Source organism: Cygnus olor, chromosome 2 (genome assembly GCF_009769625.2).
Source record: "Cygnus olor isolate bCygOlo1 chromosome 2, bCygOlo1.pri.v2, whole genome shotgun sequence".
NCBI classification, from domain to species: domain Eukaryota; kingdom Metazoa; phylum Chordata; class Aves; order Anseriformes; family Anatidae; genus Cygnus; species Cygnus olor.
In genome coordinates this window covers 40,537,317-40,555,049 of record NC_049170.1, presented here as the reverse complement: position 1 = coordinate 40,555,049, position 17,733 = coordinate 40,537,317, and the positions used below count along the sequence as shown (strand labels likewise).

The 17,733-nt window shown below is 38.7% G+C and overlaps 1 protein-coding gene across 2 annotated transcripts in view; it reads right to left on the bottom strand.

Annotated features, from left to right (window-relative positions):
• Positions 1–17,733, bottom strand: part of UBE2E2 (ubiquitin conjugating enzyme E2 E2) — a 218,475-nt gene that overhangs the window by 28,782 nt on the left and 171,960 nt on the right. For both annotated transcript variants that reach the window (XM_040548298.1, XM_040548299.1), the window contains exon 4: positions 9,394–9,526. In XM_040548298.1, the coding sequence (XP_040404232.1) occupies positions 9,394–9,526 (133 nt within the window). The remainder of the gene's footprint in view (positions 1–9,393; positions 9,527–17,733) is intronic.

The following is a 17,733-nucleotide window of genomic DNA, read 5'->3' as shown; positions in this document are numbered from 1 at the left end:
ATTTACTCTCTTTGATTCTCCAGTTTTTAGAGAATATCTCATTTTTGTTGAATAAAAGTGCAGGTCAGAGTAATGTGAATTGCAGGAAATAGGGAAAAATAGGACTATTTTCTGAAAACTGTAGAAGTATTATAAAGAAGCTTTTGATAGGTAATGATAAAGAATTTATGTTCATATTTGGAAATAAATAATAACAAACTCATCTATTTACCTACTGCTGAATGCTAAACCCTTCTGAGTATTGTAAAACAGAATTAAACAAATTAAAAGAAACAACTTTATATAGTCTCTAAGAAGAAAATGAGGTTATGTATTTAAAAGGGGGAGAGAAAATGATTACAGAGAAAAGAAGTACATGTAAAGCTTTTCATTGAGTAAGTTTTAGGACAGAAGAAAGACTGTTTACAAAACCGAGGAAGGGCAAAGTAAAATGGATTTCAGTTGAGTGACTGGAGGCAACTGGTCGGAGACAAGACAAATCACTCCTGTATGTCAGGGTGATTTTGAACACCAGTTTTCCAGCAAGGTTTAGTCTTCAAATCACTCACTTTCTCTGTTTTGCATGTAAAACTCATACGTTAGGTGTAAACCCAAGAAGCCACTGTGTCATTGGCAGCCGTGTGGGTGACTGGCTTAAACTTCAGTGCGAGACAGGCATGTAAAGGCGCTGCTTTAGATCTGAAAGGGCTGGTCCTGCAAACACAACCTGTGCACTTTCAGACTCCACTGAATTCAGTCATAATTCTTAAAAAATATGTCTAGAAGAAGAAATGACTCTCTGGTTTTGCACACTAGCATGCAAGAGCGTAATAGCATGCACTGAGGAACTGCATTCTTCATCCTGTTTGGGTTCAAGCCCCCATCCCCTTTTCTTTATTGCTCCCACTGAAGCTGGGCAACTGTGCAGGGAGAGATGAAAGATTCAGAGTCTACAGGAGAATAAACAAAACCAAAACCCTTTTGCTCAGCCAACACTGGAAGCAGGATTGAGATCCCAGGGCTCTCATTCCCGCAGTTTTGCAAAATTTCCTTTCAAGCTCTTTCATTTCTTACAAGGGCACAATCCTGCAGTCATTCCTGAGATGAAACTTCTGTCTTTCTCTAATATTCCCCAGGAGTTCTGTTTTAATAAAACTACAGTGGCACTACCTGAAGTGGAAGAAGTTGTACTGCATACATAAAAGGTTATATATATATTAAAAATATGATGCCCTTTATGATGATGTTCGTGGAGCTCAGGAGGGAGCAAGTAGTTCCCATCTCAGTTTTTCAGACTTTATGAGCAATAGGTTTGTCTCCTCAAATAGAAAGAATAATAAAAACAAGATCAGGCCTTCGCTCTTTAGTAATGTTAGAGCAATACTGTAAAACAATCTAAGTGAATATTATCTATAGCTGTGAGTGACACAATGTCCATGTTAACCTTTATGTTAATTATCATCCCTAAATTTCTTACGGAGTGCACTTCATTTTAGCTATATCCAGTGCTGAGGCTACCTTTCTACAACAAGATGATCCATCTTTGTTTTGCAACTACAGATTTGTAGCATGTACATGAGCAATTGTTGAGATACTTAATGGATTATCACATAAAGTGCATAATAAATGACAGACCATATGATGATCACTGTTAAAGAACACGGTTTAAATATATGCCAAGAAATGAACTTCAGCCAGTTCCTACAAACCTTCAGTTGGTAATAGCTACAGTTTCGTACATCAAAGGAAAATATATGTCATCTACATTAGCAGGAAATAATAACTTACAGTTACTTTTGTTTGACCTACAGAAAAGTCTGATATGCAAACTACTCTGTGGTTTCTGTAACAAAATGCACCACGCGAGACATAACTAGCCAGAAGTGATCATGATTTAAAAGGCATGTAATAGCATTCATATGAGTTAACCTTTAACACTGCTGAAAATGAAACGGTATGCAATGTGAGTAATTATTCATTATATCCACGGTAATTATGAAGCTGAGTAACTACTCACACTGTCTCACTGAATCGACTGTTGCAGGAAAAAAACATACATTTCAATAAGCACAGCAACACTAAATGTGTACTTTATTGAAATGTACCCGGTTTGCACACAGATCTAATAGCAGAAAAAGTAAAGAGGAATTTAACTGATCTTTGATGTACCTGAGAGGGCAAGTAAAAAATTAACTTAAATTGTTAAATTGTTGTTCAGTTTTCTGAAAATAAAAGAATAGCAGGAGAGAATAAAGGAAATGGAAAACTGTCCAGGTAAGGGAGGTTCAGAATAGAAACTATTTTATGATGCAAAATGTCAAAAGCTTTGCCTGACAATGTCAGTATGAGTTTTTTAAATGTTTTTTAATTATAGCCAGCATAATCTTTATTATATTTAGTAACTGTATATGGAAAGTCAGTAATAAAGTCCATTTATAGAGAAAGCAAAATTTTATGGAATTACTGCCCATTTAACTTTTACAAAACAAATCCTCCCTTTCATAGAATAAACCATGTGGGCTGAATCGTCCACATGCACTTCCTCTGAGTCCCCAAAGTGCTCTTTCCCCTCAGAACCATAGCTGACTAGGTTTTGAACATTTACTAGTTTGTTCTTATTCTATAGTGATATCATAAATATAAAATTCTTTCTCTCACATCTGTAAACGTATATATCTGTGTGCATAAAAGAAGACGAGAACGAACATTGATGTATGATGTATTTTTAGATTGTGAGTAGATTTTTATGCAGTAGTGAAAACGCATGTGATATAAGAGAAATACCTAGTTTCCCAAGCATCTGATAGCCATCATGTCCCCTTTTGAAAGTGAACCTGACAGGCGGTATGCAAACCATCACTGTGAGGTAGAAGAGAGCCCCCACAAGATGACTCTACAGGTCCTCATGGGGAGCTTAATGTGCTGGGTATTTATAGGAAACAGGAAGAAATTATGAACCTTCTAAGCTTTTTTGGGGGCGAGGGGAGAAGCAGGAAGAGTTTAGCTGGATAGAGCCATTTTCATCAAGACTAAAAAAATAAAAACTACTGATATAAATTAGTATATTAAAACAGAGTGAAAAAGAAGGCTATTCATTAGAAGAAATGGCAATTCAACTTGGCATTCAGTAGAAGAACTCTCGGGTAACTAAATGCAAAGGAAATCTCAGAGGTTTACAGGATATTGTTCTATCAAATGTGACCTTTGCATTTATTGGTAATAAAATATAGTTATAGATCCTTTCCTCTGCCTTATGTATCTCTTCCTGCATTTCCATTCTCCACATCTCTGTGATGCTGTCATTTTGAGAGGCATTGAAGTTTCTGAGGGAGCCACCTGGGTCTGATGCACCCCGGGCCCAGTGCTGTGCACTGCCCCATAGGTGCAGCACTGCCTGCAGACACACAGCCTACGGCACGCAGAGCTTCCAGAAGAGTGGTGATGAGGCAGATGGATGTCAGGGATAGCAGTAACAGGAGACCATCGTGTCTGAAGGCTGATCATGTCATGGCGACAGCCATAGGGAGGGCAAGAGAAGGTGGACTGAAGCCCTGCCTACAAAGTTTGTACTGCAGGAGAAGGATTCCACGTAATGATATTTTGTTCATAGAGATTAGTGTTATGATGATTACAAAGAAAAAAACCCGAAGAGATGTTCAATATTGCCATTAAGTCCAGATTCTATAGACTCTGCACTTTATAGTTACAAAGGAAAAAGACTCTCCTTACAGTCTTATAGTTGATTTAAGACAGCTAAGCTTTCAAATGCTGAGAACAATTTTTCAGTCACTTGATAGACATACACGATGTACAGGGAGGAAATGGAGTTTTCTGTTATTTTAATTTTGATTTATAGGTGATTTAGCATTTTGCAGCTTTCAAGTCCTGTGGACCATTTTTCAGTCAGCTGAGATTAAAGTCCCTAGCAAGATTAATTGTAGAGTTGGGATTAAGAGATTTTATAAATCACTCAAATTAAAAAATAAAGCTAGCAGAGTACTAGGATAATGATAGATATAGCCATATTGTATCAGCTACAGCTAAATTGAATTGACACTGTAACAGACTGAACACAGTCAAATATCTGAGTAGAAGTTATTAATAAAGATTATTCTTGATGAAAATGCAGACACCACTGTAGTGACAACTCCTGGAGGGAGTGTGCTCTTGAAGAGCTCTCAGTTTTCTGCAAACACCTGCATGAAAGACTGCACCAAGACTTCCTGGTCTGGTGGGACAGTGTGCAGGATAATGAAATTACTGCCCTTCCTTCAACAATTATAGCCTGTATAATGTTGTGGTGTCAATTTGTCACGATGGCTAAACTTTAAAAGGACCTCAGGTCAAAAAATTTGTATACTTGGGGAATTCACTGATTTTGTATATGGACCAAGGAGAGAAATTAGCTTAAATTCTCCAGGCTGACTGAAGGATTTGATACCTCCTACTCATATATATGTATACATACACATACAAATATATGTATGTATATATATATACATATATACACACATACACCCAAACATACACACCCACTTTTCTATGCATAACTATATATCCCATCCAATACCCCACAGAAAGCAGCAGAACAAGAGAGACCTTTCCCCTGTAAAAGCCAAGGAGAGAAACAGTCTGAATTCATTACAGATGAAAGGAAGGTAGTTAGCAGGAAAAAGGAACCTCAAAGGTATTTCTACAAAGGGCTGGGGGGTCATTAAGGCATTGGAGAAATGCAAGGTTATTTCCTTGGCAGGCCATCTAAGTATTTTTATTCATTTCTGTAAGTGGCTGCTCTGAACAGGCTGCTTCTTTCTTTATTGTAAAGCCTGCTGCATTACAAGACAGATGCTGAATTTGTGGCTGAAGCGAAGCCTCAAAGTGACCAAGAATGAAGTCTCACCGGCACCTGGCCTTTAGCAGAAGGTGAGATCAGGTGCGTATCTATGGCTTGCTTTACCTGTTCCACACCTTCCTCTTGCCTCATTTCATAAAAACCAGCATGAGACTTGGGGGACTGCTGCAAAGGAAGGGGCAATTCTGCAGCCTGCCTGTTCCTGCTGACTCAGCCAAGGGGGTGCTCAGCTCATTTGCACAGCATTACAGCAGCTTCCTCACAGTGGAGGCCAGCAAGGATTTTTAATTGAGCAGAGCCTCCCAGAAAGCCAAAGCTAATTTGTCGTTTCTCAGATGAGCTGTTCTAAAAATCTTGTTCTCCGGTTACACAAAGCAACTGGAGCTGCGCTGGGACAGCCTCTGTCACCACTGGTCAAGCTGCATCTGGCCCACATAGAGGAGCTCCTTGTGGAAGAAGGACTCTCTCCTCCGCACCAGGGTTCTGCTCTTGTGAGTAAAGCAAAATGCCACGGGTCTTAAAGGCAAGCAGAGCTGAAAGGGTCACTGCACTTCGGCTCAGAAAGCTTGGAGTCTGGTTTCAAGGCATGAGACCAAGCTGAAAGACTGAAATAGACTGACTTCAAAGGGGAAAAAAGGAATATCATGAGAGCAAATTATACTCTGACCTATCACATGGTATCTCCTACTTTGTTGAAAAATAACTTACTTTGATTTTATGCTTATGGCTCAGCTTTAGAGACACTGACAGGTGTCAGTACAAAGACAGACAAAAAGAAAACTGATGACCTGTAGGGGAAAGACTGAGGGGAAGCCTGATTGTCTGATGTTTGGGTATACAAAACTATGAACATAAAATGAGGCACAGAGTGCAATCAGAGGACATGAAAAATAGAGATAAAGGTGTAAAATTTGAAGAAAGCAGGTTAACTATCTAGAAGAACAAACGAAAATTACTTTATACGTTTGCTAATCCCCTCCATGCTCAAAACATAGGTTCAAACATCTTTTCTTCATGTGCAAATGTGCTCTCAGTTTTTTGATTTTAATTCATGTTTTCCAATACGCAGCAGGGTGCCCAATGATCAGAATAAGCATCAACAGGGTTTATAGAAAGAATTTGGATCTTTTAGAAAATATTTAAATCTTTGTATAATACAAAAAAAAATGGCTACACCACATTTTTAAAAATTATAATAATAATAATAAAAAAGATATGTATCCAGAATTTAATTTTAATATATTTTTCCTAATTTAAAAATTATTTTTTGCTTCCCAACATGCATTTGCAACATACATACGCACGATAAAAGAGTGTGCAACATCTCAGAACAAGGATAAGGAAAGGGGATTGTGGAAATCTTTCTGCAGATTTTAATACACTTTGTATTAGGTCTTTTAACAGTAACTATGTTATGTGACATGGGCATTTGCCTTTGGAACCTCAAGCTGGGTCAAGTAATCGCATCTGGGAAATACAGTTTCTGTTTCTTCCCAGGTCTTTTGTGGTCACATTTTTAGAAGATCAATTTTGACAGTACTCATTTAAATGCCTCCTTACTTCATAGTAAGAAAGGGATGAATGTGGCCCACAGAAATCTCAGGAGGAATGTATGAATTCAATCATAGCAAGAAACGTGAATTAGACCCTTTCTGCTGTGTACTGACATGGAGGTAACCTTGCCAAGTCAGGGATATACTTTATGACTTTCCCAGTACATTCCAGAGTTTTGTATTTTATTTTATTTTTTTTTTTAAGTTGATAGAGCCATGAGGAGTGGAATATACTTAGAAAAAAATAAATCTATCATTATCCACTCCCATAACTCTAAGAACCATGATTTTAAGAACAGCCCCAAATATCACAAATCTTGTGGTAAAGTAGAAGAGTTGCCAGCACCCGGTGACACAGATAGCACTGTACCATAATGCCATATGTTATGTTCCACAAACTCAATACCTTTCTTTTGCTAGAAATAAGTGTTTGGAGTAAATATTTAAGTACCGTTTCCCAACAATATTGACTAGCAGAAGCTACTTTATGGCCAGCACTCGTCTTCCCACACTGCTTTATTCAAGGGACTTCCCAGGCTATTTAACCTGTGAATCAATTTCACAGAATCTGGGAAAGATGTGTAATGAAGTAGCAACAGCTTAAGAGCTCCTAAAGCAGGACTGAAAACACGGGTTATTTATGACAGTGGCTCAAGTGAAAAGAATAAGAATCTATGCGTATAAAATATGCTAGTGAAATATTAGTTCTATCTGACACTAGTCCCCTGTGCACATGTACTCATTACTTTCTTATAGATAACAATTTCCCTCATCATAAATACTGCCCTTTTAGTAATACAATATGGTATCATCAGCTTTCTCGTCCTTTATCAAGCAGTACATTTTCATATGATTTATATGCACACATTTCTTAGAATGACAACTGGCATCAAGATAAAGGCAGACAAAAATGTTTTACAAAGCAGGGTAAGAACCACCTCTTTGCTTGGTATTTCATTAATAAGCAATGCACAGCTGCATTACTCATGTCTCAAAATAATACAGTTGCCAAACACAACTGAGGGTGGACTGAAAAAGTCTTTATCTACTGGCGAAACAGCAAACTGGACTGTCACCTTCTATTTTAAAAGGATGCTGTTGAATAAATTGACTAAAATTCAATAGACTCAACAATGGGAAGGAGAAATATCCCTATGTGCTCTATTTAATACTCAAGAAATACAGCCAGTGAATATGCCAATACCCACTAAATAATTCTCCTTTTAATTGGCTAGGGTACTGAATGTAACTCTTGCATTACAGCTATTGCACACAGACTAAGCAGCAATAAAGCAAACAGAAGTAGCCTGTCGAGGTGGACCTCATATAACAAAGGCCAGAACGGCCTGGGCTGGGAGGAAGGCAAGAACAGAGCATTGCCCGAGCTGCGTGCCAATGCTTTAACTGACTGAATGAGAAGCTTGGAGTTATAAAGTTTCAAATTCTTTCTTCACTGAATATCATAATTATCTAAATCAGAAAATTTGTGGTCAGCAGGGTGTACAACCCCTGCAATATTCATCCGTGACCTCAAAGCTTCCCTAAGCTGGAATGCTAGAAGTAGGAAACAAAGTTTGGCCATCTGCATCTGCTACCTAAAATGTGGTTTTGTCCCGTCTTTATGTCACTGGTTGGGAAAGTGCAGTTTACAGAATGACAAGTACTTTGAACTCACCTCTCTCATTCTTTTTTAAAACTTTCCCCTGATAACAATGTTAACTACTATAAACACTACTATTGCAGCATCAAAATGCTGTTTATAAATGCTCCTCTCTCAATAGTGTACTCACAATAATCAAATAGGAATCAACTACTCTATTACGGGCAATCATGGTGTATCAACCTTTTCACAAACATGTCAAAAAGAAGGGAAATATTTCCACTCCCATAAGTCTTCTTGAAGACCTATTCCAAAACCTCATTCTTCTAACTTGGAAGGTGAAAAATTAACCTCTCTTCACTTTGTTTCATAATAGACAGGCCCCATCAATTTATTTGATTCTATTAATAGCCATGCTGGGTAAATTTTCCAGTTTCTATTCATGATACTGTGGATGGGTGTCAAAAATTGTACTCAGTCTTCCAGATTAGGTCTTACAAATGTCTTGTGTATGACGCCAGCAATTCCTTATCTCTACAGGAAATGCCAGATGATGCATCTTACAAGTGTATTTGCCTTTTTCACAGATGCATTAGACTGGTAGTTTGTAATAATCCTGTGATCAACCAATATAACCCCATTTTGACACCATCTCTCAGCCATTATTCGTACTGCTTATCAATGACATTTTGCACAAGTGCATTTCATCCCACCTCTGTTTCTCCAGTCTTCAAAACCACTAGGTATTTCCTGTATGACATTCAGAGCCTACTCTATCATGATAATGATCTGCCAGCTTCATGTTATTGGAACAGTTCTACATTTGTGGTTAGTTTCATCACTGACAGCATTAGAAAACAAATCTGCAAGGAATTCTGTAAGTCGTTGTCTTTCTTTCCAATTTCTTGTCTTTGTTGCCATATTTCCACAGTCTTCCAGAAAACCAATGGAAAGCAATTAATTATAGTTTCATGAAGAGTAGTGTAGTTTGCATCTGGAGAAGTAATTTATATGGAGTAGCACGAAAGGTGCATATTTTGTCAGACTTCCACAGACCCCTGGTGAATGATATGGGTCAACTGGAAAGATTAAGTACCTTCAGCTGCTTACAAAGGGTGCAACTCAAATATAAATGCTTTCATATTAGAAACAAATCCAAGTCAAACAAATAACTGCTGGAAATTATGCAACCATTTGCTAAATAAATCCATATTTATCCAGCTATACTGGAGACATGCAAGCAAATTTTAAGCAGTTATTTAAATTTGTTCCATCAAAATACTCAGTTTAAATATTCATTATTGCCTTGAAAGTTTTGTGTTTCATCCTACAGCATTATACCAACATACACATTAAAAAATATCACAAGGAAAGGACTCCTACTAGACTTTTAATATCCTCCTACTAACCTTAGGTGGTTTAAAAGGATAGTCCGGTGAAAAGGTAATGTCAAGGAAGAAAACTCCACCTTCATATACTGACCCTGGAGGCCCCAGTATAGTTGACCTCCATTCATAAATGTTGTCTCCTTTGGGTCCAGCACTAAAATAGAAAACAAACAAACAAAAAAACCATGATGACCACATATAGTTAAGAAAATACTGCATCAGTTACACTCTACTAGCAGTACCACTGGTTTTGCAACAATGCTGTAAGTTAAAATTGTGTATCACATTTATTAAGTTAGTCCTGCATAACATGTCACTGGCGTCCTAAGCTCTGTCAGTGAAGTGATATATTCAGCCAGGAAGAAGTGTTAAAATCACATTATAAATTATTCAAATAAGCACAGAAAATTCCTGACCATCTTATCTCAAATATTTTAGTGGGCAAATGTGAAGTATTTACAGTACAAGGATACAGAGACTTTGCTGAGATGTCTTGTCACTGTCTTGCCTCACAAGCCATCCTATTTTCACCTACATCCACATCCACCTACCTCATCAGTCAGTAGCAGTGTAATTACACACATTATTATACAGCACACACTGTACTAAAGACAGCATGGTACAAATGACCTCGCAGCTTCATTTTCTAAGTTACTGTCCTAAGGACTCCTCCAGTCATTAGTACAGAAGGCTGCTTTAGTCTGCAACTGTTATGCTATCTTAAAAATCATAACAGGAAGCAGGTTCAACTGTTGGATTACGTTAATTCAAAGTCCTCATTTAAAAACACAGAACTGAAACAATATTTAAAATGTACAAAATATAACCCTATACATGCAACAAGAAAAGTCTCTCACCTATACATTCAGTGCCTGGAAACAACAAATTAAAAACTACTAAAATTTTTGGGCATTACTATTCCAAAAGCCAGTGTAGCCTCCTTTCATACAGCGTAATGCTTGTCCACAGAAAGACATATTTTACCCAGGGTGGCTGTGGCCTCTTAACGAATACGAAGACTTCTTTTTGGTTCACAGCCTGCTGATACAAGTCACTGATACAGGACCTGAATTTTAGTTAGGACCAATTGGGATAGTGACTTCTGGATATCTGATTAATATTTTCCACAGGAATGCAGTGTTGGTAGATTTTTCAAATAAATGATGTGGTATTGTCTTAGGGCATTTCTTGTGAAACTATTCTCGTTATGTTTGCAATAAAGATTTCCACAGTGTGCAGGGGTTTGTGAAATAACCCTATGTGTAGAACAGATGAAAGCTCTTGGCTATGCTCCATGCCTCACAATGTACCCAAGGCATACAATTATTATACGACATCATGTCATGTTCACTGCTCAACTATTCATTTTGTTCACTGAAAGTTAATAAAACCCTCTTTCACCTGAAATTCCTTGGGCTCCCTTCATTAAAACTTCTGACTGCATGATTCCCTGTATACAACGCAGTGACTTAGTACTGTGTGGCGTAGTTCATTAGTCATGGTACCTACATCAATTTTCTATAATAGCTGTTAATGCTTCTTGGCTTTCTAAACTACATGCTTTCTTAACAAAAAAGGGTTACAGAGAATATAACATTATGGAACATCCATTATCTACCATCCATAGAACCAAAAATAGCAATTGTTTTAAAGACAGAATCTGGCTTTTCAAGTGTCACAACAGCAAAAGTCTTGCCATCCATCCATCCATCCTTCCATCCATCCATCCATCCATCCATCCATCCATCCATCCATCTTTCACAGTGTCTGTAATACATCAGGTTGTTAGCTGCCAAACAAATTTAATTTACCCAGTTCTCAGTTTGCATTAACCTTTGAATAATAAAGCACAGCTGAGACTGCTGTAAGAAACAAACCAGAGAACAAATAATTAAAAACACCTCCACTGCCTTTAGAAAGACCAATCCCAAGTCAACAGGGAAGGTGGTTTAATTGTGACTGAACTAGGCATTAAGGGGCTAAGTGAACTCTTTATAAGGCCGAACGAATGTGGGACTACATCAGTGCTATGGTATACAAGGTTCACAGAAAGTAAAGCCCTTTAAAAAAAATAAAAATAAGGCAATTAGTTCAAATACAAAAGCCAAGAAGCAGGGGCAGTCTAAATCTTACACGGAAAAAAGCCTATATCATGTGAAGGAAATCCTTTCCCATTTTCTGCAGAAAAATGTTCTAATACTCGGAGAAGCAATGACTCAGTTGATGCCAGCAGGTTAAAATGGAAGTGATATAAATGTCAATCCCAGAAAAATGGTTGGAAAAAGCAAGTAACAAAAGCAAGTCCTGTCTTTATTAGAGCTTATCTAGCCAGCAGGGTATGCTTGGGCCCTTCTTGGGTTTGAGCAAGGCTCACTTTTTTGATCAAAATTGCCTCTGGTAGTAGCATTTTCATAATGTACATTATTTTTATTTGTTTTGCCTATTTATTTAATTGCATTAACATTTGAAATGAGCAGTCATTAATTAAAATAGTTGGAAAATGCTCCATCTGCCAGTTGAACTGTTTCGGCACGTCCAGCTACAAGCTCAGCCTGATCACATTCTGAGGATGCTGATTAACATTAATTGAAGGTTTTCTTTGCAAATGAGAGATGAAGCTTTATTAAGTATTATTATTAACTTGAAGAATAGCTGGAATTGTATGGAGTGTGGGTAGACTGCTGTTATCGATGTTGCCTGTTGGAGTGCTTGCTGGCAGCAGGGCTGTTCAGCCCATGTAAAATACTGATTCATGTGCACAGTCAACAGCTGGTATTGAGGGCAACAGCATGCACAAGAATAACATTTTTTTCACTTGCACATTAATAATACAAAAAGTTTGACAGGTGTATTATCTCTGTTTCCTTTCTCTCCTAATTGTTAAGCCTTTTATTTATCCACATTATTGGCAACAAGAACGACAACTCATCAGGCTTCACCAGAGAAAATTCCCATATGTGCAAGACCTCAGCCAGAGCCTGATTCTGTAAGGTTTATAATGCAAGAGGATTTAATTGCCCTTCTCTCTGCATGGATATCTGCCCGGCACGCTGCAGCCCAAATGGTTTACATTCACTGTGATTTATATTCCAGCTCTATTAATATTACTGGCAACCAAACCACGGATCTCAAAGAAAGCAAACTGAAAGTTTCAGTGCCTGAAGTCCTGTCATCTTTGGAAGGACTGATTCAGATGTGCACCTGCTCGGCAAAGGGCAGGCTAACTCTTTTTGAACTGAACTGACCCGAGCCGGAGCACATACATGCTGCATGCTGGTAACCTGGTGCTAATTTGGTCAGCATCAGGGGACAAATAGTGGTGGCTGTGGCAGCTCCAGGTGGAGGTGGCTGAGCTGTAAGGATTAAGTTAGGGTAAGGACAGAGCTGCTGTCTGACCAGCAGCTCAGCCTCCCAGTTCAAGCTCCGTTTCTGAAGCCCTGGTGACTGCAGAGTGAAACAAGCAAGGAGTCTGGCAATACGGATGCTGTGGCACGCTGGATGGCACTCTCAGCACTGCCCGTGCCACCTCCCAGGTGGGAGCTGAAGGGGTGCAGCGGGGCAGGAAGGCCCTGGAGACTTCAAGTTATCAATGGCTCGTCAAGGGATAGCTCCTTGCTGCCTTTACTCCCCCATAGCTGATGAAACATCCCACAGAACAATGCCTGCTCCACCCGCCAGGGAGGCTCTGCTCGCTGGACGAGCTGGGGGAGGCTGGATGTGGAGCCCCTTTCAGAAGGATAGCAGTACTGGTGTGTGAAATTTAGGCGAATTAAGTCAATACATGTAAAATGGTCTGCTCTGTACTTCACCCTCCTTTGCCTCTCCTTGTATACTTCAGTTCTGCCTCTGCTTCCTACATACATACTTGCAAGTGAAATGTATGCACATCAGTTGCACTTAGCTGCAAAATACTTTAAATGCTACTATAACTGAATTCATTTTGCTTTAAATACGCTTAATGCACTGAGTATTTTCCATTCCCTCAACATGTTTTAGGCAGGCAGTTACTTGAAAGTAGTGCTGCTAAAAACTGTCCGGTACAATGCATAAAAAAAAACAACAAAAAACAAAACAAAACAAAACAAAAAAACAGGTGGCTTTCACTGCATTTAGAACATACTAAAATATTCAATTTAAAATTATGCTTGCAAGCTGTATGTAAACAACAGCATCTATGAGACATACCAGATGAAAACCTATCTGGAGAAGTTATGAAAGTACAATTGATTTTTAGTTTTATCAGAGTTGATTTGTATACAAATTTACTCCATTTCCAGAGTATAAATCAAAACAATGAAAATATAGAAGGTCAAAGAAATAATGGTACCCCACATGTTTATCAAGCAGTCATATGGAATAAGTTAGTCAAAATAATGTTATTATTTCCTAATCTAACTTATGTTTCTTGATGAGGGATTGCATGCTTTCCCGGCATCTATAACTGAGGCAGCATAACCTCAATGCTGTGTTTCTGGTGACGTGGAAAATAAGGACTAGTTTAATGTCTTCCTTTCTACTCTTGGTCTCTAATCTTGCTGGAATCCACTTCTTTTACAGTGTAACTGTACTCTTTAGCACAAGAGAAAGGCAAGCCTGTAGCACAAAACAAAGAAGGAAGAAAAGAAATTCTAACTTCAGTTACCTTCTAGTTCCAACACACAAATGGTGTGTGGAGGGAGGCAATACAGCCAAATAAAACAGGAAAGCAGGATGGTCGGGAAGCCTTCCCATTCCTCGGGACTCAGAAAGAACTGGAAAGGTTCTTCTGGACTGAGTGAGTTAAGTTCATTTTTATCCTCATCCTTCATAACAGGGTGGAATAAAGCAGGACCAGGCTGCTATAATAACTTTGTTCATGGTAACTCACTTTCTGTGACATTCCTTATGGCAATTCACTTTTAGTATGGCATTATCTAGTCTGAACTGCACCGGCACACAGAAACACACCTCAGAACTGGGGTTCCCATGCACGAGGTGTAGTCCATGGTAGACACAGACCCTCTCAACTCTCTTTGGTAACATACAGCAGCAGAAAGAAGAGGGTCACACCCTAGACTCTTTTCTTGCTTTCCTATTACTACATGGAGCCTTGACTTTACTATTCAAGAGATTTCTCTCTGAGGAGGGAAGCCCACCACAGAATCACCTTCACTTATAAGACGTACAACATAATTTCTTGCAATCCTGTTTCTTGCACATCTAAAGTTATGCTGGAGTTGATCCCGCCTCTAGCTGCCCTCAGTGAATGCTTCTGAGAAGCCACTTGCCCTGAGGGCAAAGTGGATACAAAACGATGGGGAGATTGGCAAAATAATTTAAGAGTGCAGCTGGTGAGACAAGAGGATGGATGTGACAAAACAGAAGACTGCAGATTCAGCTTTCAGTGAGATACATCTCTTGAGAAACTCAGATGAAGCCTCTTTAAAATAAGCCTGGTATATACCTCTGCTCTCCTTTTTGAACGTGGTGCTAAGCAAAAGTGTTGCTTGGGTCTACACCACAGCTCAGGGCTGTCCCTGTGCCTGGGGACTGCCAAGCGACCAGCAGTGGGTCTGTGCTGGCCAAGTGGTTGCTGGAAGACCTCTGACAGGAAGAAGTAAATCAGCAGGAGGCCTGCTGAAGCTACCATTACCAGGTGACCTGCACAACCAGCCCAGCCCTGTTCAACAAAACACAAAAATAGTACCACCAAGAAGCATCAGCATCATGCTCCTATGGGCAACTGTGGTTCTCCGCCCGGATTTCCCACTGCTGCATCTTTGGCATTGGAACAGATGCAGACATCTGGTCATCTGCTCTCCTCCCAGTTCTCTCTTTTTGGTATTTTGGAAGCCACTTGGTCCACTTCCCTGCTTCTCTCTCTGCATGGTAAGAATTCACTGCTCCTTCTTCATGGAGGATGCTTCCTCCTTTCAGGTTCATGCAGATCCACCTCTCCATAAACACTCTCTTTCTTTTTCTCTCATCAACAGCCATCAACACATCCTGCTATTTTTTGTCTTTCTCCAGAAAGGAGGAGGGGGTGGAAAACAGTGCAGGGGGATTTTATTACAGTACAGCAGTTACTGATTTTGTTTCTTTCCTTCTCTGTTGCCCCTCTTCTGAGACATACAAAATGAAGAGCAAGCAGAACGGGTGCTGCAGCAACAGTGGGGTAGGGAAGGGAAAGGGAGTCACAGCTGCCTACCCAGATGCTCCAGTGATATCAGTAGGTACTTTTATAAATGTATGTAATAAACAGTTGCCACAGCAGCCAAAGGAATACATTTCTACAAAACAAAAACAAAGAGATAGCAGCGAGCACTGAGACTGCCTGTGGCAATGGGCACAGTTGTATGGTTAATAACATCTCTGCTATGAATAAAATTAGCAGCCTAGTCTCCTAGCAGTAAAATCAAAGAACGATTAAAGACATAAACCCCTTCAGAATTAGAAAGAAGTGCTGTACTTTGGCTATAATATTGAAGACTTAACCTATCATAAAGAAACAAACCTTCCCCAAATTTGTACCTTTAGAATGTGTAACCTCTTCTCTTTCCTCTGGAAACTCCTAAGACCTTTTTTCTTTCTTTCTTTTTGTTCTTTTTTTCTTTTTTTTTTTCTCTCTTTTTTTTTTTTTTTGTTTAATTTATCTCATTTTGTTCATCTATCTTTATCTGACTTTGTTCATCTATCTGGTGCAAAACCTGTTATTATCAAAATACTGGAAGGTACTCATGGTTCTTACTAGATTCAATCTAGACCAAATCTGGGAATTTTTCAGCACTAAATTTGAGGCCCAAGAGATCTGAATTACTCTAAGGAAAAATATTTTTAAAGACATGTTCACTTTCCTTTAACTAGACCCTACTTCAGTGAAAAAGCTTGGCTTTCCATAGTCTAACACTCAAACTTGGGTCTATGCTAGATCCATCATATTTGGTCATCCTGCTGTACTACTGGGAATTTATGTATGTTGGAATATCAGCATAATTAGATGAGGTAAGCACCATTTTGGGGTATGTATCTTTCATTAGACTTAATTATTCATAATGGAAACTGAGGGTGAAGCAACTGGGCCACTTGTCACTCAGAAAGGCTTTGGCAGGAAGAGAGACTCAGACCAATCCCCTATACCACTTAGCTTCCATTACAGTGGGAGAATTCAGCTGAAAAATTTGGATAAGACTTTCTTCACATTCTTCCAGTTTTGTGACTGAGACCATTTTTCCATAAGAAACTTTAAAAAAAATTAAAAAAAATAGAGTACTTTTAGGCAATCAGTAATAGAAGTCTATTAAGACATTTTTCTAACTCATGCTACAATCCCTTCAAAGTGGTTAAATCCTGCTTTTATCAAATGCTTTTTATTGAAGCCAGTTACCATTTTCATCTGCACTTTGGAACCAATGTGTTCGTGGTAAATGTGACTGGAAGAACACCGAGGACAACTGATCCCAATGAGCTGTCAAAGGCGCAGCAACGTATTACTGGGTAATGCTAGATATTGTTTTGTATACTTACTGAGAGCAATTGTGTTCCATACAGTATGGCATTGTTTCACCATTAGCCTCCTCTAGTTTTAGCAAGATGTTTCTTAGGGGTACATTTATCACCAAAAGTGATACACAATTTAACTTTGGGGCTTCCAGCCACTTTCTTCCTTGCAACAAACCTGCAGCACACCAGCTCAGCATGCCAAAAGTCTGTATGAGGCAAATTCTTTTTTTCTTGTGATTAAAGTTCTCTGCCTGCCTGTCACTGGAGCCATTAAAAATTATTAAGGGAACCTGAAACACAGGTTCCCTCCTGCTGAAGCTGTGTTGTGTTTAAAATTCATGAGTTTTGGCCACAGTAAAAACAACAAATAGATTAAGAACAAAGCGAATGTCACTTAGTTAGTAGATTTTATTATTCACTTCTAAGTAATAACACTAAAAAGTATTAAAGGTATCCCAGCACTTTAGTAGACTGGTATTATTCAGAGAGTACTTCGATGCTTTTATTCTCTAAAGTTCTGTCTTCAGAGCGTTCCTGAGACAGAAACCATCATGAAGAGAACTGCTTCTTAATGCACAAAACAGTTATTTATATTATAGTATCTACAGCAATTTATTCATTGCAAACACCATTACACAGTGTATGATCACAGCATGCTGAGTATTCACAATGAGATTTTTAAAATGGCAATTTTGTTAAGTATTCTCCACTTTGTTCAGCTGAACAAAATTACTTAAAACCCTTCACAGAAGGCTTTCCTTGTTCAGCGCCGGAAACAATGATTTGCCTCTTATTACATATCTATGGGCTTGATTCCCTTTTGCCATGTTTTCTTTCTTTCTTTCTTTCTTTCTTTCTTTCTTTCTTTCTTTCTTTCTTTCT